We start from the raw sequence: 23,872 nt of genomic DNA, 5'->3' as shown, positions 1-23,872 counted from the left end.
AATATAGTGAAGAAATCGGAATGTTTCTGATAACACAGGATAGTGAGATATGTATTCCATTAACATGAAAGAAAAATTATTAGATAAAAAGAGCAGATGAGAAAGTTCAAAATTCCAGAAATAAATAGAAAGAATGGAGGAGTTTATATAAAGTTGTAATGGCTATGAACTTTGCATATTTGGGGAAAGACAAAAATCCTCAAATATGAGTAATATAAAGAATACTAAAGAGGGATAAATAAAAATAAAACAAAATCTAACCCATGGTGTCATAAGCTTACAGATGGCACTGAGGTGGTGTGGTTCATTCCTAACACAGAAATCTATAAATTCATCATAGATAAGGCAGATAATCATAAAGGATTATAAGTTGACCGGTGACTGACTTCAAACTAGAAATTAAAAAATTGGAAGACAACTAATTATTGCAAAAAGAGTTCAATGCCCACCTAAACAGTTACAAAGAGTTAAAATAATGCCATTCCAGACCTATAAAAACTGAGAGCTGGGCCCTCCCTGATGGCACAACAGGTTAAAGCACAGCACTAAGAAGCTAAAGCCACTTCAGCATGAGTTCGATCTCCACCCCAGAGGTGATCCACATGGTGTGGCAGACCTCTCCTGGCCCGCCCGCTGCTTCCCTCAGCAGTGTACTTTGTCAGTTGGCCTGTTCTGCTCCCCACTCTGTCTCTGGTGAAGTCTCTCACCACCCCTGGACCTCTGGCCTGTATCCCAGTTCTGTACACATAAATAAATAAATCTTAAAAAAAAAAAAACAAAACAAGCCAAGAGCTAACAATTTCTGCATCTTTACTGAAAGATGAGTAATATCAGATCATATGTCCACAAAAAGGAAACCAAGGCCTCCCTGGTGGCACATAGGATTAAGGTGCAGCACTAATAAGCTATCTGCAGCCACTGTAGCATAAGTTCAATCCCCGGCCAGGGAGGCACATGGCATCGCAAACCTCTTCTGATCCATCCACTGCTCCCCTCAGAAGTGTATGTCAGTCAATCTGCCTGTTCTGCTTCCCGTTCTGTCTTAGGGAATCCTCTCACCCACCCTTCCCACACCTCTGAGCTGTATCCCAGTTCTTATATGCATAAATAAATAAATCCTTTTTAAAAATTAAAAAAAAAAAAAACAGAAAGGAATCCAAACCCAGGGGTAAAAGCAGTATACAGAAAACAAAAACATATACATGAGTGTACAGAGCAGCAAATCTTAATAAACAGGGACTCTGAAAGACACTGGTGGGCACAGTATAGAAACAACACATAAACTATAGACAGCAAGAACATAAATACAAGGAGCCAATCTTTTCATTGTCCTGGAATACATCAGATAGGATAGTGGTTGTATGCATGTTAACAATTTATAGAAGTAACTGGAAAAACAATGGAATTAGAATGTCCAGCTTCAGAACCAGTAGAAGAAATTAAAAGGAAAAAATCAGCCCAACAGAGGGTGGGAAATAGTGGGAAAACAGAAAATGCGTGATTAATGAAACGCTAAATAAGTTATTGGAAATTCTTCTAAATAAAGCAGTAATCATACAGAAGTGAGTCATGTCACATACTTCAAAGTCCAGCAGACTAAATTTTTCAAATATTTATGGAGATGCATGCATGACTGAATGCACCCATGCATGAAGAAACACATGCATGCATCTATGAATAAACCATCAAATCTTATGGGTGCAATAGTAGGTAGATGTCATTGTTGAGAGTTAAATGTGTCATCTGGGGCAAGTAATGTGAAGCCTGCTCAGCCCACAGTCCTCTGAGATTTCCCGCAATGACTTAGTGACCATCTCACAAAAAGGCCTCTGGTAAGAAACAGGGATCATTGTAACCATTCAGCTCTGAAGCCGAATAGCCCCCCAAAATCACCATTGTGATTTTTTAAGACCAACAATATGCTAAACATAATACTCTCCTCAGTGCCAGCAGAAAAGAACCTATTATGCATCAATAAAAAGAAAAGCACTTTCCAAACAAGACTCACCCACATAAGTCCTCTGTTTTCCTGTCAATGCTTTAATTTAGTATGTTTGTTTTTGAAAGTAGAGCAAAATTTGAAGCAAGAAGTTGTTTGGTAGACGAGCGGATCTGTATCCCTGACTCTGACAACCTGGAAGTGTTCTCCTGTATGTGTCTTTCGGGCAGGTCGTGTTTGAGTTGTGGGAAGGTTGGGGTATTTACACAACCAGCATGAAGCCTGTGGACCTTAAACTAGTCTTCACCTTAGAATCACCTGGGGTTCTCTTAGCTCTTCCAAGGCAAGGCCACACCCCAGACTACTAAGGAACAACCCTGGAGACAGTAGCTGCTGAAACATTCCAGGTGGTTCTGATGGAGGATGAGAGCAGAAAAGCTGGAAACGAGGTGCCAGAAGACCAGAAACCTGGCTCACCACAGGCGGGGAGCTGGAAGTGAGAGAAGAAGTGATTAGTACAGCGTTCAGCCAGCTGTAGAAATGACAAGTACCAAGGCCAACTGTAATAGTCAGTATGAGACTGCAGTAGAGTGTCACTAGCACAGACCAGAGGTGGGATAAGAAGGGTGAGGAGGTTGAGGGTCTTGGTAAGAAAACCACTGGTCTTTACAAATCAACCTAGTCACACCTAGAAGTAATTAGCTTAACAAAAGTTAACACCTCCACAAGAGAATGAGCCCCACCCAAAGAGAAGACTACTTTCCTGCAATTTCTGCCCTGGCCAGGGTAGCTGCACTTCTGCCAGCCCTGCCAGGGCAGGTGCTTCTCTTCTCCAGCCTCTTCCTTTTGAAGAGCAGAGCAGTGGCTCCTATCAGCCTGCGACATTGCCCAAGCTGGTACTTCCCTTCTGTGACCTCCTCCCTTTGCTAAATAGCAGGGGCAGCCACCCACTGGGGACAGTACAGGCGCCTTCAGGGGCAGATCTTTCTGCCCCTTTGTGTCCATGCAAGCGTTTTTTTTAGTTTGTTTGTTTGTTGTTTGTTTTTTCCCTTCTCTTTTGTAGTAAACCTGTCCTTTTGGATGTAACTAACTGTGGGCGGGTCAGGAGAGGTTTCATGAAGAAACTCTCTGGAGCAGCTGAAAGGGGAACACTAATGGAACTTTCCCCGGAGTGAACCCAAGAATCCCATTCTCTAAACCCAGCTCCAAAATTGACTTCAGCCTGATGCCCAAGCAGGTTCGGGCACAGGAAGGAAGGGAGGAAAAGATGTGACTTTTAAATGGACAGAGACTTGTTTGTGATTTGGCAAGCTGACATACAGCTAGTGCTCCGACCTCTTGTCTACATTTTTTCCTTCAAGAGAGCTTCTGGATTTTTGCTGGCTTTGTCTTTTCTGCCTGAACTCAAAACCTTTAAAAGTTTAAGAATCATTACGAGTTTTTCTTCTCAAAACCATCTCTCAACTCATACATTTCCAAACCAGAGGGAACATACACACACACACCCCCATCCACCTGTTACCCCCTATTATAGACTACGTTTTGTTCTTCATTATAGCAGTGTGGTACATTAAATTCACATATACATCTTTTTAATTCAGAGGGCTCTTAGGGAGGAGGTGAAGAGAGAAAACGAAGTTTACTTAGTGTTTTTCTGCCACCTAGTGGAATTTTTGGGAAGTGCTCGCCAAGAATAATCTTGGTAATCAGAGAGGTAATGGGGTGGGGCTTAAAACCCGAGTTTGGGGCCCTCCCTGGTGGCGCAGCACTGAGAGGCTGAGTCACTTCCACGTGAGTTCGATCACCGCCTGCCCTGAAGGAGATCCATGTGGCGCGGCATACCTTTCCTGACCCGCCCGCTGCTCCCCTCAGCAGTGTACTTCGTGGATATGCCTGTTCTACATACGCCACTCTCTCTGGTGAATACTCTCACCCTCCGCATCTCTGGCCTGTACCCCAGTTCTGTATAAATAAATAAATAAATCTTAAAAAAAAAAAAAACGAGTTTAGGCCCTCTCTGGTGGCTCAGTAGGTTAAAGCACAGCACTAAGAAGCTAAAGCCACTTCAGTGTGAGCTCCATCCTCGATCTGCCTGTTCTGTTCCCCACTCTGTCTCTGGTGAATCCTTTCACCACCCCTGCACTGCTGGCCTGTACCCCAGTTTTGTATGCATAAATAAATCTTTTTTAATAATAAAACCCCAGTTTGTAATCTATTTTTATTTACAGAAACCATCAAGCATTGACAACTTTACAGCAAGTACCTTGACATGGATGCTTTAACTGTTGAAAGTGACCTTTCCGAGAGCCATCTAGTCCCTAAAACATGCCTTTTATCGCCATTTCTTATGAGCATCTCTACTTTGTTACTTAAAAACCCTGAATCTAAGTTATCATGGAAATCTTTTAAGTATATAATGCGATTAACAGGCCACAGTAGCGTACCCCAGGGGTTGGGCAGCCATTTTAAATATTCTACCAGGCTAAATATTCCCTTGGCACTTTTATGCACAACACTTTGCCCCGGAATCTCAGATTCTTAGATCCAACTGCCTGCTTAATGACTTCTCTTCTTAGCTGATAGAATCTTGGTCTTCACATGTTAAAATCTTCGCTTATACTTTGTGCCCTTGCTCATGTCCCTCCCACCCACACCCGTCACACGCACACCTCCACCCCTTCCTGTATTCCCACTTCAATAACTCCATTCTTCCACTTGCTCAGGCCAAAAACACTGTAGTCCTTTTTTATTCTCCTTTCGTCAGACATCCCATTAAATCCATCAGAAAATTGTCTTCAATATAGCACCCTATTCACTGCCAGCATCCTGATTTAAGCCAAGGTTAAGCTTCTGTGAATAGAACACCCAAAGCCCCACTTCACAGATGAGTATTCACTCTGGGTTCCGAGGCCTGTCACCTGAGGCAACCTGCCACTCCCATCAGTGTTTAGCTGAGTATTGTGTGTGTGTGTGTGTGTCTGTGTCTGGGGGTGGGGGGCAGGCTTGAAGAAAAAGGTGACACAGAAAAGAAAATATTGCTGCTCCTTGAGAATTAACAGACTATCACCTAGCAGGACTTCATGTATTTTCACTACCGAACTGTGTCTCCACCCCCAATCACCATGGCTAAAAGACATTACTGACATTATCTCATATGGAGGTGTTGCCCAATTCCCCACCATGGCAGAGGTAGGAAATTGCCTGAATTTCTGAAGGTGGCCAGTCTGGGAGCTTAAGTGACCAAGGGTCTTGTCCAGTTCGGCTCAGAAAGCCAGGATCTACTAACTGCTTGAGGCTACTTAAAAAGCTCCAAATAGACTATCAGAATCAAGTCACAGTGGGCTAACATCCCCATGGGGCACACCTGTAGTGTCTAGTGCCCACCTAGCTCAGGCACACCACTGGCACTAGATACATTGAACACGTGCTCAAATATGGTTTCCGGTTCTGTAATTCAGAGGTTATTTTAATCCCATTGGTTTGATAAGAATTTAAATTCTAATCAAATCCTTCAAGTATGGATCTTTAGATATCCTTAATGATAATCCAAAGTGATACAGCAACTTTATGTACATAAGAAAAAAGAAATGTGGTATTTCTAAAAAACAAAGGAAATGTATCTGAAGAGTTTTATCTGCATATATTTAGACAACACTGAAAATGTCATCTAGTTTACAAAGTATAGAGATTTCTACAGTAGAGTGGGAATGATAAACTTCTCTGGCTCAGTGGACAAGACTGACTCTAGTGCTCTGGATAACTGTATAAGATACATGTATATACAAGCAATCAAAATCCTACTTTGAGATGAAGAGATGATAGGTACTAGTAAAAATGTTAACAGAACCAAAAGGTCAGATTTAATGAACTCACTGACATTAAACTACTAGTAAAATGTCTGTCGTTTTAAAATGTTACTGTTAAGAATTATGGTTTTGTTTTGTATTAAATCTACCACCAGTTTAATAAATGTAAAAACACTTATCGAAAAATAAATTTCCCAGTGACACTGTAAGTGAAATACTTTTATTTTCATAAATAAAAAGATAATTCATTGTACAAACACCTTTAGCAGTATGTTAGCTCTCATTATGGGTCTAAGTATGAAAGGTACACAGTAGTAACACAAAGTTATCTCTATAATCTCATGCAATCTCTTTACACTTGTTAACTTCCCAAAATTTCCAACACCATTTCAAATGTTATGCATAATGGGATATTTTAGTCACAAAGTGTCACCTCTGCTGAGTCAAGAGTATAGTGCTTACATCAAAGTTGCCGATTACTGATTTAAAGTAATGCCAGAATTATCTCATGTTACAGAAGCACTGGGCAAATTATGTTTCCATTGCTGATAAAGTGGTATCACAAAATTGATAAAATGTCAATGTGAAAATTTAGTTAGCTAGGTTAATAAGCACTAGTAACTAAGAGAAAAAGGCCCTAGAAGCAGAGAGTAATAAGCTGGCATTAAGTACTTTTTAAAGTTTTGTCAGTTAATGGCATAGACCAAAAAGATTACTGATTTTGTAGTATCTATCACAAAAAATGCAGTGAAACTATTTTTTTTCTGGATACAGCAAAATAAAAGGTTCGAGTATCACCCTACTTATTCTGGAAGCTGCAGATCTAAATATTAGATGTTATATTGCAAAGATGTTATATTAGCATTTTCATGTATTTTTTTTAAATCTTAGTCTGTAGCTTTTTATCAGAAGTGTAAACTATGATTTATCATCATTTACATGAACACAATATTTATTCAGATAGCATAATCTATTCTTCATAATGAAACACTTATTCCTAGTTCAATATTTTATATGGACTTTACAAATTTCTCCCAAGGCTGTTGTGTAGACTCGGGGATTGCTCTATGTTGAGTATTCAACACAGTGCCTGGCATGTAATACCTCTTAATAATAACTATTATTATTTCTATTAATATAGACAATCCCTCATTTATAACAGGAATAAGAGAAGTAGCTAATACTTCTAACTGAATAACCAAAAGACGATAATCCTAGAGATGTATATGAGTTTTGTTAAAGTATCATGTACCTACTATTTCCCAAGTTTGTGTTTATACTACAAGTGGTTCAAATACTACAAGATATCTTTAAGATCATACTGTATGTTGGCTCTCTAAGTTTATGCTATAGACTTTGGCCTAAGTCAATACCAATTCTGAATCAATACATGTATTAGAAAAATCATACAAAAATAATGTATGCTGAAATCAGGTAGTAAAAGCATTTACCAGAACTTCTGTGACAAAAGTAGTGTTACCAGTGTAATTCAGGACAACCTATCTTGTTTTAAGTTTTTTCTTTATATCATGCAATATTTGACTTCAGCAAAAACATTTTCTTTCTTTCTCTCTTTTCTCACATAGAAACACTAAGCACTGTTAGAAAGTTCTATCCTCTAGGTAAAAAACCCATTAGAAAAGGTACTTGTAAAAAATCTCTGAGTTGTAAATGAAGAGCACAGCTACCAGAACAGGAGCATTTAAATGGTCACAATCTCCCTATAAACACTCTTTCTAAGGGAATTCTGGACTCTAACATATGTAAGGAATGAAGATTTTCTGATCTTTAAGTGATGTTTTCACCAGAAAAGACAAAGGACTCAGAACATAAGTCTGTGCCACAATTAACATAATGGTGTGGGGGGTGGGGGGATGGGGAGACTATTACAAAAACCCCATTTCTGTCATTCTTCTGGTATCAAAAAAGAGCACAGAAAATAAAGTTTTTGTGAAGCCACATGATTCTGGCCTATTTTTGAAACTGATTACCACCCAGAGTCTGGGGAAAAGAACAAACCTCTATACACACCCTTAAGAGGCACCATAAAATCGTTCATGTGTTATCCTGAATAATGAAGTCTGAAAACAAAGCATGAAATAAAAACAAACTGAAGGCAGAGTCCCTCTAAATGTACTTGATTATTCTACAGGCTTCAGAGAAATCATTTCATGAAATATGAAAATGAAGTTCCAAAGTTCATTTTATCTACTAGCATCTATCTACTAGCAGAGAAATTCAAAGTGCAAGTTGCATTAATGCATTTTAGGAAATGGAGCAACCCGTGTCCTTTTGAGGTTTGATATCTGGTTCTTTCACAGGTTTCACCACCTCTTCTGGTTTGGGTTTAGTCTACGGAGAAAGGAAATTATAGTGTTAAGTACATAAACCAAGATCTGAAAAACAAACACCACGTAGTTTCCAATTAAAGTCTTTTGAAAGAGGCTCATATTACATCACACAATGCAGATAGACAGAGCCATTCCAGAAGCTGCGTGGCAACTGAACTTAAGACAGAAGTTGAACAACATCCCCATGGGGATGCACACCCAGGGAAAAATCAAACTGCGCTCTTCTGCTTTCTGAATCAGGAAGTTGAGTGATGATGGCTCTATCTATGTATGTGGAATTAAATGAAACTTGGAAATAGCTGATGAGAGTAACAAGCAATCACTTAGGGAATTCAACAGGATGCAAAGATAGTTATGTTAAAGAATAACAGCTTTAGTATAGGTTTGGAATTAATAAAAACTCAGTTTCAAGGAAGGAGTTATAAAATGACTGAGTGTCACCTCCCATCCACATTTTTCACAGATCCTTCTCTTTAATAGTCAAACCTCAAATCTTCCACTTATTCAAACATTCAATTTCCTACACCAAGATGTACTTAGACACAAATCAATAAAGGCAGTCTTATTTTACTCCTGATGATTTCGGAGTTGACATTTGGTCAAATCTTCACATACCCTGCATTATGCTAAGTCAAAAGCAGCATTGCTATAGCAACACAATCATACATGGAGGAGCCACCCTTTTCAGTTCCCTTCTCCCACTTTCCTTAAAGAACATTATCGACAAGCTGTAAACAAGGAAGTATGTGTTGAAACAACATCAGTTATGTAGAAAATCAGAAGACACAGAAGGCTCAATCCTAACTCTGAGCCCCACACAGATTGTATCTGCAAATAATTAACTAATTTAACATTCAGACAAACATACACATCTACTTAAATAGAGAAACAGATCAAAATGATAACGCTGAATTCTTTTTAAACTTTTGTGAATGAATGGAAAGAACCCAAGCTCATACACTGTCATCCTTGGGTCTTTTGGTGAGGTCAAATGCAGCCAGTGTTTCTGGTGTCCAGTGTGCATTCACAGGAGGGAATTCAAAAGGTACAGGTTCTACCAGACCATAATTTGCTTTGAGTTCCAGCTGGGGGGCTTCTGTTGGGATTTTTTGAAAGTAACTGCAAAAAGCAATTTAAACAGCAATTCATTCTTAGGGAATAGAAACTGTGATATTACTAACAATATTAACATTTAAATATTTTAAACATATTTACTATTACTAATATTTGCTAAATACCACACTATACTCACATGAATCCATTTTCTCGCTCACATTTTTCTAGGGTGTTCTTCACAAGATTTCCAAGTTTCCTAAAGAATAAATGCCCTGAAGGTTTGACTGTTGGTCCAGGGCCTTTGGTTTCTCCATATTCTTTGCATAATGCTTCTGCCTTTGCATAAACTGTATGTGAAAGGGATATACAATCATTTGACTGTACATGTCAACGTCAACTTATACCAAGAAGATTTTAAATCAGAAATGGGAGGAAATGTTATTCTCCTTGATGTAGTATAGTACAATAATAGCAAAAACAACAGTGTAAGGGAAAGGTGGATATTTCTACAGGTTCCTTGGTCTCTGAAATATTTTTTGTTTTTCTCCAATTACCTCATTCATTCCCAAGTCCCTGGCATGAACTCAGCCATACTTTCAAATGCCTATTTCCCTTTTATGATAAAACAGTTGTTTTTAAAAAAGGAGTACCTACTCTGACAGGAATACTTACATTTTTCTGCTTCTTGGAGAGCCCTGATTGCTTCACCACATTTATCACTAGACAACAGTGTCTGCCCATGATAACAGTAAGCCTGATTAAAAAAGAAAAAAAGTTCATTTTCTTCTCCAAGTCCCACTTTCTACTGTCATCTAAGTATCATGTAAATAAATGCTTTTGTCCATTGTTTGAAGCACTGAGATAGTCACTTATACATTTCTATATTAAAACTTTCCCCCAATGTCTATTAATATAAAAAGCAGAGTCATATCAGGTTTTGAGCCCAACTAGACTCTTAAACATGGGCTAAAAGCAAGAAATATTAAGTGAAACCGTTTCTAAAATTAGGCATAGTGGGGAAAGAAGGAACTTATTACATTAATGCAGAGGGAGAAAGGAGGAAGGTTTTGAAGTTATGAAACATATTTTAAGAGAATTTTATTAGCATGAAGTAGACATGTTCACTCTATAAATGTCTTTATCAATGCAGAGACTGCAAGTCATCTTATGTAGTGTGCTTGAAAACAGATAATTAAGAAAAAAATATTATACCTAAGGTTTCTAATGATCTCTCACATATGATATTCTAATCAATGAAATTTCTTTGGTGGATATGACAAGAAGTTTTAGTAACTTCCAAATCAGTGTTTATCAACAGTTCTTCACCAACCCAGGTGATAGATTATGTAAGGGAAGTAATAATATCATTAGTAGTAAATGCCTTTCTCCATGTATATGCAGGATAAATCAAATGAGAGAGTTTCTACTCAGCATGTGGAAGGTTCAAGCTGAACAGTGGGATTCTATCACTATCATCCAGCTTTACATTTCTACAGCTTCTCTTCCCCACTTCAGCTCACAACAGCTGCACTGTCAGTGACCACTTACTGAGAGTGGAAACACCATTAAATGTGAAACACCAATAGGGACTCTGAGATGACAGAGCTGGCACGTAAGGGGCTGGAAAGAGAAAACATCATTTTTAGGGCTATAAATACTTACATAAGCTGTGTAGAAACACATTTTCAAGTGAAGATATTTCCTCCATTTAGCAGAGTACACAGGCTCCAAACTGGATAAAGTATGATCTAAAGTTACATTTTAAAAAGCAAAATATAATTTCACCCTGATTCACTAGAAGACTTTCAGTTCATGTATTCAGATGCTACAAGCAGAATGCCCTTCAAGTATAAAACTCAAGAGCTTAAACATTAAAAACTTTTTTTAAGATTAATTTATCTATGCATATAAGAAATGGGGTGAAGGCCAATGGTGCAGGGGGATAAGAGGGTTCACCAGAGACAGAGTGGGAGCAGAATAGATGGATCTACTGAAACGCATTATTGAGGGCAGCAGCAAGAGACTAGAGAGGTCTGCTACACCATCTGGGATCAGCTCCTTGGCCGGGGATTGAACACATGTTGCAGTGGTTGGTGACAGCCTGATAGCATGGAGACTTAACCCCCAGGCCACCACAGAGGCCCCTAAAAACCTTGTTTTATATAAAGTGACTTATTGCCCCATAACTGTTATTTAAATTCCATGGTATCTATCTGATGCTTAATGGACCTTAAGTTTAAGCTAATGACATCAACAGGTAAGACTAAGAACTTCAAGGTAAATACAAATTCCATGGTTATCTTTTTTTAGATTTATATGCAGAGAGAAGCCCACACCAGAAACATGGAGGATAATATTACTCACCACCCTTTTCTAAATCCCCAATGAATCTTGTATACAACACATACACATCTTGCTAAACACCCCTCAAAAAGCGATTTCTTTCTCCCTATTTCCTATTTTGCTGATTTTGTAAGAGTTTTCATCATTTCCTTCATACACTGTAAGCTCCTTGACACAGCAAGCCCACTTCTCATCCTGCAACCATGAGGACTTTTCCTAAAATCAAATTTAGGTAAGTTACTTACTTAGTATCTTTAAGGGGTCTCAACCTACTATAGAAAGATCATGCTTCCTGGAGTTAACAAGCCATTCCTGACCTCCCCCTGCGCACACACACACATATACACAGAACTGTCCTGACCTTTTCTCCCACCACTACCCTGTGTTTCACTGGAGAGCATCTGCTTAATGGGTCCAGAAGGTACTGAGTCTTTCTCATCCCTGAACATATATGGGTATTCTTCTCCACCCATGCTCTAAAGCTCCTTGACAAACTTAGAACATCTATCTGCATTTTATAGCAAGACAAAAATACCGCCTTTCTCTATAAAGCTTTTGCCAGCATGCCTGGATCCTTTAGGATTTTTTTTTTAATCTCACTGGTAGAATATCTTATTCTTGCTTTAATAATGTGGTTATATACTTGTCCCCATATCCCTAGACTGTAAATCTGTTCTGATTTACTTAGGCTACCCAACAACTGTAACAATAACCATCCCGTAAAAAGAAACAGATATATGAATGAGTAAGTGAATGAAAGGAACAGGCTGATCAGAACACTGGAGTTCCAACTTCCCACCTGATAGCAGTTAAATGATGAGTTAGTTATATTAACTCTCAGGATTTGTTTGTTGTTTTGTTTTGTTTTGTTTTTGTCTAAATAAGGGTTTAACTAAAAGCTATTATAAAGATCAAAAAAAAAGTCATAAACTGTATGTCATTAGATGTTATAGCTTAGAATGTACAGCATCCTACTTTCTATTACAAGGCATGTCACATATTAAGTGAACAGCTCTAATTGTTTTTACTTATTTTAAACAAGATTAATCAAACACTTTTGCAAATGAAACAATCAGCATCTTTTGTTTTGTTTGTATCCTACTAAGAGCAAAAAAAATCATCAAATCTAAGGCACAGATTTAAAAAATGACTTATAAACTTACCAGCTTTTTGATAGAAATTGGCTGTTTCATATGCCAGTGCAGCGATTAGGCCAGGAGCATGTTTTAGTTCAATTGCTCGAGCAATTGTTACTGCAACCGAAATACAATAAAGTGCTAAGTTCACTTACATTCAGTCTAAATTCAATTACAAAAGACAGTCTGATAGTCTATTTAGGATTTTAACACAGGAAAGTAAGGAAAAGTACTTTTAAGGAAAGTAAGTTCCAGAAAACGCAAGCCTAAACGAATAGAAAACAATGAGCTTGTTGATTTTGATACCATTTCTTTAAATAAATCACTTGTCAATTACCAGTTAATCAAAGAAAATATTATGATGTAAAAAAGATACAAATACTTTCAGGGCATGGAGTTTAAAGAGAGAAAAACACAAGTCTACATGGTGTTGCCTATTGTTTCACTTATTTCTGGACACTGACAGCCCAATGGTGGAAGAGGAAAAGGCCTAAGCCAGGGGAGAAGGTAAAAGATGAGTTGCAGAATTAAGTGTATGCTGTCAGAAAAGATATGAAATCAAAATTCTCTTATGAAGAACCACTAAACTGGTAGCCTTTTTCCTTGAATTAAACATGAAAGCAAAGGACTAGTAGTAAAATTATTCCTCACTGAAAATTTCTCAAAACTAGAAACTCAGCTAATTTTAAAATCAGAATCAAGTGCTGTATAGATCTTCTTACAATATTTTGATTACCTTCTTGAGCTTCAGCCTGACATTGGATAACATAGGCATCTATGAGCCGTGCCTCCAAGTCCCGCCCCTTCTCTGCAGGTGTAAGGAGTTTAGGGATATGACTTTCCTGAGGGAAAAAAAAAGAAAAACCAAAAAAGTCAATTGTATTTTAACCCCACTGATAGAGATCGAAAGCTAAAGTATGAAATACTTAGGATTTACCAGAAATTACACACAAAAAGTGGGTAAAAAGAACCATTAAGTTACAGAGAATAAAATTCCTGTAAACTAGAACTTTTTTTTTCATACACATGGTTTTTTTTTTACATTATTCTTCATTTTGTGCATTCTTCATCTCAGTTGTAATCCCCATGAGGTAAACCAGAACTTTTAAAATATTTTAAAAGCTTTTGCTAAATCAAATTCAAAAGTGAAATCTGGATTATGATAGACTGCTTGGAAATGCAAATCATGTAAACTTAAGTGAAAATGAAGTCCTCTTTTGCCTGATAGCAAGAATTATTTATTTACATTAGTAAGTATAGGTGTAAAAAAAAGATTACAATCTTATAGTTAACTGAGGATGGCAGCTTTTCATTGCAAAAGCATCTTATTTACCACGAGAAAACTCAACTTTGGCATCCAGTAAACAGTGGTTTAATTAGAAAGGGGGAAACAGAAGTAAACAGTCTTTCTCTGAGTTCCCACTGCGTCAGATAATTTAATAAGTGTGTACTGACAGCCCTTCTGGCATTTTCACTGACAGAGACACATTCCATTCAGTTTTGTAGACTAGTAACTTCTATTGGCAACTGCTGCAAAGATCAACAAGAAATAGTAAAAACCATACATTTTTCTGCAATGCTTTATCTTTTCAGAAGAAACAGAAAAATAAGCAGTGAATTACAGCTTCAATCTTCAAATTGTAAAATTCACTGGTGATATTCTAAAAAAACATTTAATATTTTGTAATTGGCTTCACTTACCAACAAAGAACTTAAAGAAAAATGAACACATATAAACAATTCTCCTTACCCCCCCAAAAAACCCTAATATTATTTAAGAATTAAAGCATAAAGAATATGTGTTGTGTGTGTATTAGTACACAGTTACCTTTAAATGTTTAAAAATCCCAGCTGCAATTTTTAGGCTTCGATGAACTTCCTTTGCTTCATCTTCTGTTATGCTTAAAAATAGTGATTATAGTAGAGGATGAATCCCATTTCTGACATTAAAGTCAGTAACAATACATTTTAAAACCAAATCTGGCACTTGAGCTTCTCATCATTATTTACTTTTTTAAAAAAAATCAAATTTGACACTTAAAGTAGCAAGTGTACACAAAAATTATCTAAAGAGAAGGTAAAACAAATGAAAACAAGAGCGCCCCTGTCTGAGGAATGGACCAAAAAAAGGCCTGTTTTCCTTCCAGATCACCTATGCATAAAGAAACGTAAACTCGAACTCACTGGATGCGTGCATACACTTATTAATAGACATGTTCATTACCCACTCTGCTCTTGATCTGATCATCTAAGTTACTTTAAAAATAATTTTACATCAGCATTTGCAATTCATTTTTAAAATGCTACGTACTAATGCATCCTAGTAGGTAGTGAGCAGGTTCCCATTGCTAATATCCACTTTTGTTACTATAAAAATTTTATCTCATTTTATGTCATATACTTTTTCTGTTCTTATGAAATATGTATGTCTTTTACTTATTTTCAATCGATCTTTAGTCTCTTCATGTTGGTCTGAAAGTGTAAGTCATAAAGACAATTTGTCACACACTGCTTTTTTGGGGGGGACTTATCTGCCATTCGCTCGATACATTATTTCTGTAGACAGAACTTTCTGTGGTAAGATTATTAAAATATTTTTTCTTTTAATGCTGGGCTCCGTTTCTGATAAATTATATTACAAGGCAACTTTTCAACTATCTCAAGTGTTATTTTTATCAACAGCCTAGACATTCTAATGAAGCTATACATATTTCAAAACTAAATGTGTATACATACAACCCTCCCTTTTAACTTACTTTTCTTTTCCAGCCAGTCTTGAAGCATATTTGGTATACCATAAAGCTACATTAAATCCCATGGAAATTAATTCAAAAACAGCATCCTGCTGGGCACTAGAATTAAGAAACATGATCATTAAATTCTGTCATTGACAAATCTCTGCATGAAGTCCACTCTACATAAAATTCAAAAAAAATTTCATAAAAACTATGTATTAACTGATATAAAAGAAGAATAGTACATGTGCTTAATACAGAAGGGAAGACATATATACATAATAGCCTAGTACATACTTAACAACAGTAAACATGAACAGCAGTTCCCAAAGCACAGACTTCTCGAGCTTAAACCCACAGAATCAGAAAACTTGGGATGGGTCCCATCATTTGCATTTTTACAAGTATCCACTTTATTATGATACAGGTGGTTAAGAGAACAGAATTCAGGAATGATTTCAAGGTAGAACAATTAAAGGCAGCTTACTGGTATTATGTAAGATCTGAATTGTGCCTTGAAAGATAGTGAAAAGGAAAGAACAACCCAGGTGAGCGAAGGACAACCCAGGTGAGCGAGTGACACCACTGAAGTACAACAAAATAGAAATATTTGTCTGATAATAGTGGCCCAACTAGCTTCAATAGAGCAGGTAGCTTGTAAAATGAAATCAAAGAACAGAAGCACTACAGGCCAAACTTAAGAAAAACTACAAGATCCCAAATGTGAGCCAATCAGCAGACTGCAGGCTTGAAAACGAGTATAATTTATGTTCCTAAATTTTGTTCACTATCACTCTTATGAGATCATGAAAACTCTTTGTACATTTATTTCAAATGATGATGAAAGCATAATACACATATTTTATGTATGTAGCACTGAAATACAGAAAAATTACCCAAAAGGAAGAAATTAGACTGTGGATTATACTTTTTAAAACATTATTAAAAAGATATTGGTGATGGGAAACCCGCGGGGATTACAATCGAGATGGAAAAAAAAAATGTGCAAAATGATGTAAAAATAAACTTTGTAATAAAAAAAAAAGATAGATATTTTATGATAATAATGAACAACTGTATACCAGAGACATTTTACAGGGGTGGGATGGGATCCAAAACAGTGGGGGGAGGGAAGTGCACTGCAGTATGGCGGTGGCACACAGGTGATATGGTGATGCAAAGCCCACGGGGATTACAACTGAGGTGGAAAAAGGCACAAAACGATGTAAAAATAAACATATTATTTTTTTTAAAAATAGAGAAATTTTAGATTAAAAAGGGCTTGTTATAAAATAGTTCAGGAGAAACAGTATTTTTACTTAATGGAGAATATTAGTTAGATCAAATGTTTCTAATTAATTTCCTGACAGGAGAAAATGCTGACCAGATTTTATTTAATGCTTCACACAACAAAGGCTATGCATTAGCCATTGGCTAAATAGCTACAAAAAGGGCTTAAATTTACCGGTAGCACGTCTTACCTTGGAACCTGTCCATATAAGGTATCAGTCCATTTGAAATTTTGAATATACCTTAACTTGCTTTCTTGAGTAGATTCATCCAATGAATTTATGAAACCTATAAAGGTACAAAAACATTTCAGTTTTAGATTACCAAGTGCTTTGCTTAGAATAATTTTCAGGTAGGGCTCTTCTTGGTGGAGCAACAGGAATATGAAAAAAAAGCGCAGGAATATGAAGCCACCTGCAGCCACTGCAGCACAAGTTCAATCTCCAACCAGGGAGGTGACTCACCTGGTGTGGCAGACCTCTACTGACCCCCCACTGCTCCCCCCAGCAGTTTGTTTCCCTTGCCACCACACCTCTGGCCTATACCCCAGTTCTTGTATGAATAAATAAATCTTCAAAATAAAAAATTTTTTTCAGGTGATGATTTACCCATGTGTCTGAATGAAACTCATTGCCCTTGCTATAGCTCAACACACCCGCCTAAGTAACATAATATGAAATATGTACACATTCACTTTTCAAAATGTTCCAAGACCACCTACCATGCTTACATTCTCATGTAACTGAAGCTTAAGTAGGTCAAAGAACATGGCCTAAAAGTCTAAGCTATTCAAATCAGAAGACCAGAGGTGTGCGGGCAGTGAGAGGATTCACCAGAGACAGAGTGGGAAGCAGAAAAAGCCGACTGATGAAGTACTAAGTACACTGCTGAGGGGAGCAGCGGATGTGTCAAGAGAGGTCTGCAGTGCCATGTGGTTCACTTCCGGGGCGAGATCGAACTCTTGCTAAAGTGGCTTTAACTTCTTAGTGCTGTGCTTTAACTTGCTGCACCACCAAGGAGGGCCCAGTTTTTTGTTTTTGTTTTTGTTTTTTTTTTTAACTCAGAAGTTCATACAAATGACTAACCTTGTAAAAATGAAAAATAAGTATCTGCTGCATTCTTCATCATTTCCGGATTACAACTCAAATCAGTGAACAGTTCAAGCAGTCGTGCTCTGGATGATCTTAAGTCACTAGTATCAGAAAGACACAGTCAGCTGTTAAGAGGGGTTCTGGGACCCAACTCCACAGTGGAAGGCATGCTTTGCCCCATGAAGTAATGTTCCAACACCATCTGGGAGTCCTACAGGTCAACTCAATTCTTACACTATCCACATAGAGACAGCATCACATTCTACAAGTCAAGGGTTCAGTCTCACAAGACCGCCCCCATCCCTGCACGTACCATCTGTCAACAGCAACCCCTGCTGTTACCTCTACTTCTGACCAACTGGCTTTAAATGAGCGGTTAACACAACCTCCTCCTTGGGTTCTTGGAGTAGTTCACAGAATTCACGAAACATTTTACTTAGTAGCTAAAAGATGTAAATGATGTACAGTCAAATGGAAATCTAAGAAGAACAGGCAAGGTGGACAGGGTGAAAGGCTTTCATGGCCTCATAAAGCCCCTACCTCCAGCACTCACACGCGCTCACCAACCTGGCAAGTTACAGACCCTGTGCTTGTGGGCCTTAACAGATGTTCTACTACATCATTGATTAAATCACTGGTCTTTTGGATGGGGCTCATTCTCCAGCCTCTGCTCTCTGGAGGTCAGGAGAGGAGACTGCAAGTTTCAACCCTTTAATCATGGTTGACTCTTTGGAAAACCAACCTCCATCATTAAGAACTGTCCAAAAGTCACCTCACTGACACTTTTGTTATCATTCATCACTTAGAAATTTCCAGGTTTTTAGGGGTTCTGTGCCAGAACTGGGGAAGAAGAACACATTTATATGTCTTATTATACATCACCATATCACAGTTCTATTATGGTGAATCTGCATAAAAGTGAGTTAAAACATTTTTAATTATAAGAGCATTAAAAAATAATGTACACATCACTAGGGTACTATGTACATAAAAATGAATTTACTTAGGACAAATACTAGAGATAAATGAAATATCCAGTAACTGTCAAAACGTTGCACTAAAACAAATTCAATCCAATTAAAGAGGAAATCCTCAATATAATTATGTAATTAAAATATATTACAAGCATTAGCATGAAAAATTCAAGGAAACAAACATTTAAGATGGAAGCGGGATTAAGAACAAGTAACTTACGCTGACCAACTCACAATGAAAGCATTAGGAAAAATGGAAATTTAACGTGTTTATGATTTTAGCTTCACATTATTTTAACTTTTGACATGACACATAAAATGCCAAAATGGACTTGAAGAAAACATTTTAAAAATGCAACCGTGTTCTCTCTTTAAGCCCATACATAAAGAAATGTGACTATGGCCATCAGCCTTCTACAGCTGCTCCCTGGACTCCCTTTTCCTTTACTTCCCTGCAGCAGTAAACACTGCAGATCCTTTTTTTTTTTTTTTAATTTATTTATTTATTCATATAGAACTGGGGTACAGGCCAGAGATGCGGAGGGTGAGAGGATTCACCAGGAACAGAGTGGGGAGCAGAACAGGCAGATCGACAAAGTACACTGCTGAGGGGAGCAGCGGGCGGGTCAGGAGAGGTCTGCCGCGCCATGTGGATCACCTCGCGCCATGTGGATCACCTCCGGGGCAGGCGGGAATCAAACTCATGCTGAAGTGGCTTAAGCTTCTTAGTGCAGTGCTTTAACCCGCTGTGCCACCAGGGAGGGCCTGCAGATCCTTTTTTCCTTGAATTCTTTTCTCTCGATTCCAACCACACTAAATTTTCCAGGTTCTCCTTTGTCTCTAAAAGCTCCTGCTACATTTTTCTCTGGCCCTCTTACTCCCATGTCCAAACATACTCAGCTTTGGCTTTCCAGTTTTCTCCCTTTTGAGATCTCATCTTTACATCCAATCCTGTATCTACATCAGTTCTAACGTGGTTCTATTCCAGTTCTACCTTTAATTTCAGAAGTTAACTAGCTTACTTAGGTCTCCAAAGTCACATTACAGAGGCAATGACTAAAAACACTTGAAGTGCCCTTAGATGACCAAAGAAAATAGAGGGTGCTTAGGTGAAAGCAGGTTCTAGAAATTCTTTGGTGAGTAAAACAAAACTAAGATTCAAATATTTTCTTTTAATATATAGGAGAGCTATAATGCAGCAGTGATGTTCCAAGAGCACAGACTCTGTTGCCAATGGTATAGATAATGCTACTTCATTGTACCAGCACTGAGAACTATTCTAAGAATGTATACCCCAACAATTACAGAAAGCGGACCAAAAATGGTATAAACTTCTTAAAATTCTTTTCTCTTGATTCCAGTAACACTAAATTTCCCAGGTTCTCCTTTGCCTCTGAAAGACCATTGGTTATTTTTTTTTCTAAACCCGTCCTTACTGAATTATTTAACTAGAAGTTGGAAAGGAGTAGTTCCTGGACTAGGGGCAAGTGGAACCCTATAGGCTAATTTGAAACTCCAATAATTGGCTGGTCACTTCCAGGGAGACACTCAATCATCTTGTGCAACCCAACTTGTGTAGCTATGCTCATTATGAAAGTACAGAATTTGAGAAAAACAGGTATTACAAGTATTTAATTTAAGCTCTTCATTATCTAGATGAGTAATTAGGTCCAAAGAAGTTAAGAGACTTGCCCAAACCTAAACAGACAAAAACAGTTAAGCTGGGACCAACTTCTAGAAGTCTAAGAGTAGAGCAAACTAAAAGCTGACTGGTATTTTGTATGGCCCATAGTAAACTTTTGTAAAAATGATCAAAGAATATGCAACAGTGACTATTGGTAGCCCAGCCTAAGTTTCCTATTTAGCCCTTTATAGAAAAAGTCTGCTAATACCTGTTTCAGATTAAGCTAGTTTCCTACCTTTTGCTCTAATTACTTCTTTCCACAAGCAGCAACTCTTGCTTTTGCTTTATTGGTAGCAACGAAGCCTTGACCATCTAAGTTCTATATCTCATGGACTGAATCCTTTCCAACTTCCCAGAACACATCAGTCAACCTGGTCAGAGACTTTTCCTTTGACATGTCTTTTGCACCTACCACTTTTATCCCAGTCAAGCAACTCTATCTATTAGCCTGAGAACAAGGTTTTCTTCACAGAACTGTTTTTTGTTTTTGTTTTTTTTTTAAGTACCTTGCATCCAAAAGTAGCAGTCAGTCAATACTTGTTGATGTGGACTAAAACTTACCTGCAAATTTTTGAAGCAGCATTACTGGTGGCTACACCATAGTAGTTAAAGGAAACAGGAGCTGTGGCTTTTAATGGGTTCCTATGAAACCAATGTGTCATTTTCTCCAGATATCGTCTAAAAACAAAAATGAATTTTATAAAAATTAGACATTAAACATACACCATAAATAGCACAGAAATTTTTAAAGTGAAAGTTTATCTATATTTACTTTTATATATAACATACTTGTACAAACAAAATGTTTGATTACTATCAGTCAATATCACTTTATAAGTAGTCTGTGTAGATCAGGCTTATTAAAAAACAGCATTTGGAAAGTTAGCCATAGTAATGGCAATGCTGAATGTATCACAGTTGCAATGTTTTGTGCTACTGTGCATAAAAATCACTGGAGGTGGGGGTTATGATTGTTAAAATGCATGTGCAACAGTTAAGTTAGGACCTGAGATAATAATGCTGTTGGTCCCCAAACTCCATTTCTGAGTAGCAAAGTACTAAATTAGTCCTCACTTAATATGGTGCACAAGTTCTTGAACTACAACTTTAAGCAAAACAACATAGTGACAAGCTTAGTTTCTTGCCATTACATGAGGACCAGCTGTGCTAGACTTTGGATAGCTCTGAATGAGAGGAGCACCGTACCAGATGGATATAAATTTCCCAAACAGGTTCAATTAGTCATCTTCTTTAGGTAAAGTGCTCCATTATTTGAAAGAGGCTTTAAATTAATTCTATTCCCACATGTTATTGCTAATGTAAAAATTGAGTGGGTTCTACAATAAATACACTGTCTATAAAACAGTTAATAAGAATCAATATCATCATTAAAAAAGCAACATGGTACTTGACCAATAACTTTTTTTTAGATCCAGTAAATCAGTTGCCCTTTCCAACTTGGAAATTTCCTGTCTGGTCTAATCTTTGGAGGCGTAAAACAGTAACTAATATCTTTAAAAAAATTTGAAAAGCTATCTACATGAAATGGCAAGAAAAAATTCAGTTCAAAGTCTCCGTGGTGGAGCAAAGTGTTAAGGGCAGCACTATGAAGCTATCAGCTGCCACGGCAGCATGAATTCCATCCCAGCCAGAGAGGTGACCCACATGTTGCAGAAGACCTCTCCTGTCTCACCCATTGCCCCCTCCCCCCCTCAGCAGTGTGTTTCAGGCAATCTGCCTATTCTGCTCCCCACTCTGCCTCTGGTGGATCTCTCACCACCAGCAACTCTGGCCTATGCCCGGGGTTCTTGTATACATAAATAAATCTTTAGAAATATTTTTTTTAAAGTTCAGTTCCACACCTTCTAGTTCCTTTGCCTGAAAATCCTTGAATAAAAAGTGCAAATAACATAGAAAGGCCTAGCAAGAGACATAAATATCGCAATTAAAACCCAATAAGAAACAACTCAGATAAGGTACGATTTTTATGAAGGTATTATACAATGTTAGCTATTGTGATTTTTGTTTGTTTGTTTCTTGTTTGGGATGTGAATAGACTGTATATCTATTTCAAGCACCTCCATTACAATCCTTACTTATTTATGACAACACCAGTTTGGAAATCACCAGGTATTTAACGAACAGGAAACTAACCCATCGTGTGCTCAAAAGAAATATTGCGCAAGTTCATTTGATTCAAAGTATTTACCAAGTACAAAGACTATACCATCTTCTGGACATCGTCCACTGTAAGCTTGTTTTATAACCTAAGTAAACTAAAGATAACGGTACACAACACACTTGACTTGGGGTAAACAGCTTTTCTACACTCTTTTACCGCGCCCTTCCACTTCCTGGTTGTAAATGTCTGAATTTTTGGATATTTACGTCAGGGGCGAAGAGGTTAAGTACTGTATTCTCTGGTTCTGCCCCCATCATTTCCCTCTGAGCATCAGTTCCCGAGTTTTCAAGTGTTCTGGGCAAGGTTGTTTGTGGAGAAGACACACCCACCACCCGTATGCGGATGCCCTTTTAACCACCAGGCAACACTAGGATCGCGAATGCCACCTAACCCGTCTCCATAGGAGTCCCATTACAGAGCAGGAGCCGCCACTCCCAGAGCACCTTACCTACCTAAGCACAGCGACCGAGTCTGCCCACTCGCTTCCTGTTTATTGCCCCGCCTCTTCCTCCCGCGCCCAGGCCTAAATACGGCGGTGGGCGGTTCTACCGCGCAATCGCCGACCCCAATCGTGCACCACTACCCACACAGGCATTGTCGTGGAAAGCCGAGACAATCTACCCGGGCGGGGGGGGGGGGGGCGCCAACGAATGCAAAACCATCCCCTAGTTTATAAGCCTAAAACTCCCCGGGGTGGGCAAAGGATTCAGCGAATCCAGCTGTTAATGCCAAGGATTCGCGGAGTCCTTCCTTCCTGTCATTTGCTTCAAGGCACTAGGAGACTTGTAGAGCACTCTCCGGTGTCTACAGAGACCTTATGAAAGGGGATGACCCTATTGCTGGGGGTGGCGGAAAAGGACAGGGACAGGAGGTACTGAAAAATCCCCAGCCTCGTAGACAAACTCACCAGCTTTCTTGGGATCTGTCCAGCAGTTCTCCAAAGGAAGAAGGCCAGTTCTGAGTCCGCTGGTGGGAAGGGTGTCTAGAGGGGGACTTCACCGAGCCAGGGCTACCCGGCCACAGGGACCGGAAAACAGTTCTGCCCCGAACCTGGGTCACGTGGTACGGAGACCATGACAGCTACCGAGGCGGTAGTGGCGCCGCTGGGGGGGCGTTGTCGTCTCCCCCTCAGATCGCTCGAGTGTTTGGCTTTTTCTGGACTCCTCTGTACTCCCCTATCCTCAGGCGCCGCGCCTCTTGTCCCAAGACAAGCACAGAGGGACAGGCCGCCCCAGCCAAGGAGGAATGCCGCGGTAGCAATGGCTGCAGCGGGTGGGAGCGGGGC

General features: G+C 38.5%; 1 protein-coding gene across 2 annotated transcripts; it reads right to left on the bottom strand.

Annotated features, from left to right (window-relative positions):
* Positions 1-5,947: 5,947 nt before the first annotated feature.
* Positions 5,948-23,859, bottom strand: BROX (BRO1 domain and CAAX motif containing). 2 transcript variants are annotated; one of them, XM_004685453.2, is made up of 13 exons: positions 23,495-23,859; positions 20,967-21,083; positions 17,742-17,848; positions 16,848-16,944; positions 15,388-15,483; positions 14,460-14,532; positions 13,368-13,473; positions 12,659-12,748; positions 10,815-10,900; positions 9,825-9,906; positions 9,349-9,499; positions 9,056-9,215; positions 5,948-8,097 (listed from the first exon to the last, which is right to left on the bottom strand). In XM_004685453.2, the coding sequence occupies exons 2-13, from the start codon at positions 21,065-21,067 to the stop codon at positions 8,011-8,013; spliced, it is 1,236 nt and encodes a 411-aa protein (XP_004685510.1). In that variant the 5' UTR covers positions 21,068-21,083; positions 23,495-23,859; the 3' UTR covers positions 5,948-8,010. The 2 variants fall into 2 exon arrangements, with proteins under 2 accessions (XP_004685510.1, XP_012582279.1); XM_012726825.1 differs by lacking the exon at positions 23,495-23,859 and adding an exon at positions 23,040-23,064.
* Between the last annotated feature and the right edge of the window lie 13 nt (positions 23,860-23,872).

Source organism: Condylura cristata, unplaced genomic scaffold (assembly GCF_000260355.1).
Source record: "Condylura cristata isolate star-nosed mole 26May11 unplaced genomic scaffold, ConCri1.0 scaffold00018, whole genome shotgun sequence".
In the NCBI taxonomy this organism is placed as follows: Eukaryota; Metazoa; Chordata; class Mammalia; order Eulipotyphla; family Talpidae; genus Condylura; species Condylura cristata.
The sequence above is the reverse complement of the archived record's forward strand: the minus strand, read 5'-3'. Positions and strand labels throughout refer to the sequence as shown.

What these genes read in the sequence shown, in the direction of transcription:
- BROX (XM_004685453.2), bottom strand. Translation starts at nt 21,067, where the DNA reads ATGACACATTGGTTTCATAGGAACCCATTAAAAGCCACAGCTCCTGTT. An exon ending in GCTGCTTCAAAAATTTGCAG is followed by an intron (nt 17,849 to 20,966) that starts GTAAGTTTTAGT and finishes TTCTGATACTAG; the next exon opens with TGACTTAAGATCATCCAGAG. An exon ending in TTATTTTTCATTTTTACAAG is followed by an intron (nt 16,945 to 17,741) that starts GTTAGTCATTTG and finishes GTACCTTTATAG; the next exon opens with GTTTCATAAATTCATTGGAT.